At 57.9% G+C, this 1,541-nt stretch overlaps 1 protein-coding gene across 1 annotated transcript in view; it reads right to left on the minus strand.

Annotated features, from left to right (window-relative positions):
- The window catches only part of DCTN1 (dynactin subunit 1), a 51,114-nt gene that overhangs the window by 13,499 nt on the left and 36,074 nt on the right, over positions 1-1,541 (minus strand). The window contains 3 exon segments of the mRNA XM_017742383.1: positions 177-245; positions 591-786; positions 1,499-1,541. The exon segment at positions 1,499-1,541 is cut by the window's right edge and continues 17 nt beyond it. Of these exon segments, the coding sequence (XP_017597872.1) occupies positions 177-245; positions 591-786; positions 1,499-1,541 (308 nt within the window).

Below are 1,541 nucleotides of genomic sequence, written 5' to 3' on the forward strand. Positions count from 1 at the left end.
ATTCCTGCTCTTCCCGTCCCCCTGTCCCCATTCCCTGACCCCAGAGCCCTTGTGCCACCACTGGGGAAGAGCAGCTGCACTGGGCAGGGGCAGCAGGGGCACCTCAGCTCCCACAGGGATCCAGGGGGGGCACAAAGGTGGAAAACAGGGATCAGGGAAGGGTTGTCCCCACTCACCTTGATGTGGTCGGCCAGCTGCAGGGTGCAGTCCTCAGCCTGGTCGGCCAGGTGGATGCTGTACAGGTGCTGTGGGAACGGCAGGATCAGCATCCATGTGGAAAAACCCAAAAAAAACACCCAAAAAAACCTCCAAACTTGGCGGGTTTGGGCCAATTTTTAAATGGAAGTAACAACAGTGCCCCAAAAGAGCCGGTGGTTCTTAATTCCACAGGTGAGCAGCGTGGGAGTAAGGAATGTGGGGGTGGGAGAGCCACATCCCTGGGGGGACACGGAGCAGGGAACACAGCCAAGGTCAGCTGGGTGACAACACCCAAAGGAAAGGAGCTAAATCCCAGCTGATCCATGTGATCCAAAGGCAGGATATCCAACAGCTGAGGTGGCACCTGCCCGCAGTGTCACCCCCAGCCCCACCTGGTAGTACTTGATGGCTTTGGTGAGCGGCTCCACGTTGACGGTCTCGTCCAGCTGGTCCTTGTGGAGCAGCTCGATCAGGAAGTCCAGGGAGCGCTCGTGGACGCTCATCTCGGGGTACAGGGTCCCCACCTTCTTGTACACCTCCACACTGCAGCGGTGAGGGGACAGGGACAGGACGTGGGAAATCGGAGCCCTGAGGCACTGCTGCTCTGGGGGATGGGGACACGGCCCAGACCTGGCTGGTGCTGGTGGGTCCTTCCCAGGGGGACATGAGGAGGGTGACAGAGAAGTGACCCCTCACGAGGGAATAAGGGGATCCTGCTGCTTTCTTCTAGCCCAGCTCCCAAAATCCCTTCCTGCGTCACCCCTTGGGAAGGACACAGAGGGGTCACAGGGAAGGGGATCCTCACAAGGGAATGAGGGGATCCTGCTGCTTTTTTCTGGCTCCCAAATCCCTTTCCACGTCATCCCTTGGGAAGGACACACAGAGGTCATGGAGAAAGGGATCCCACTGCTTTTTTTCTAGCCCGGCTCCCAAAATCCCATTTGACCTCTTCAGGGACACAGAGAGGTCATGGAGAAGTGACCCCTCACAAGGGAATAAGGGGATCCTGCTGCTTTCTTCTAGCCTGGCTCCCAAGTCCCTTCCTTTGTCACCTCTCGGGAAGGACACAGATGTCAAAGAGAAAGGGATCCCACTGCTTTTTTTCCAGCCTGGCTCCCAAAATCCCTTCCCGTGTCACCCCTTGGGAAAGACACACAAGAAGGGTCACAGAGAAACGAGCCCATCCCAAGGCAATAAAAGCGATCCCACCACTCTCTTTCCCAGCCCAGCTCCCTAAATCCCTGGAATTCCGCCTCGCAGAGGGAGGGAAGGGGCGGGACAGGGCGGGGCGGGTACTCACTGCTCGTATTTGTGCAGCGTGGCCTGGAGCAGGCTCAGGGAAT

The sequence above is a fragment of the Corvus brachyrhynchos genome, unplaced genomic scaffold, assembly GCF_000691975.1.
Source record: "Corvus brachyrhynchos isolate BGI_N302 unplaced genomic scaffold, ASM69197v1 scaffold166, whole genome shotgun sequence".
Classification (NCBI taxonomy): Eukaryota; Metazoa; Chordata; class Aves; order Passeriformes; family Corvidae; genus Corvus; species Corvus brachyrhynchos.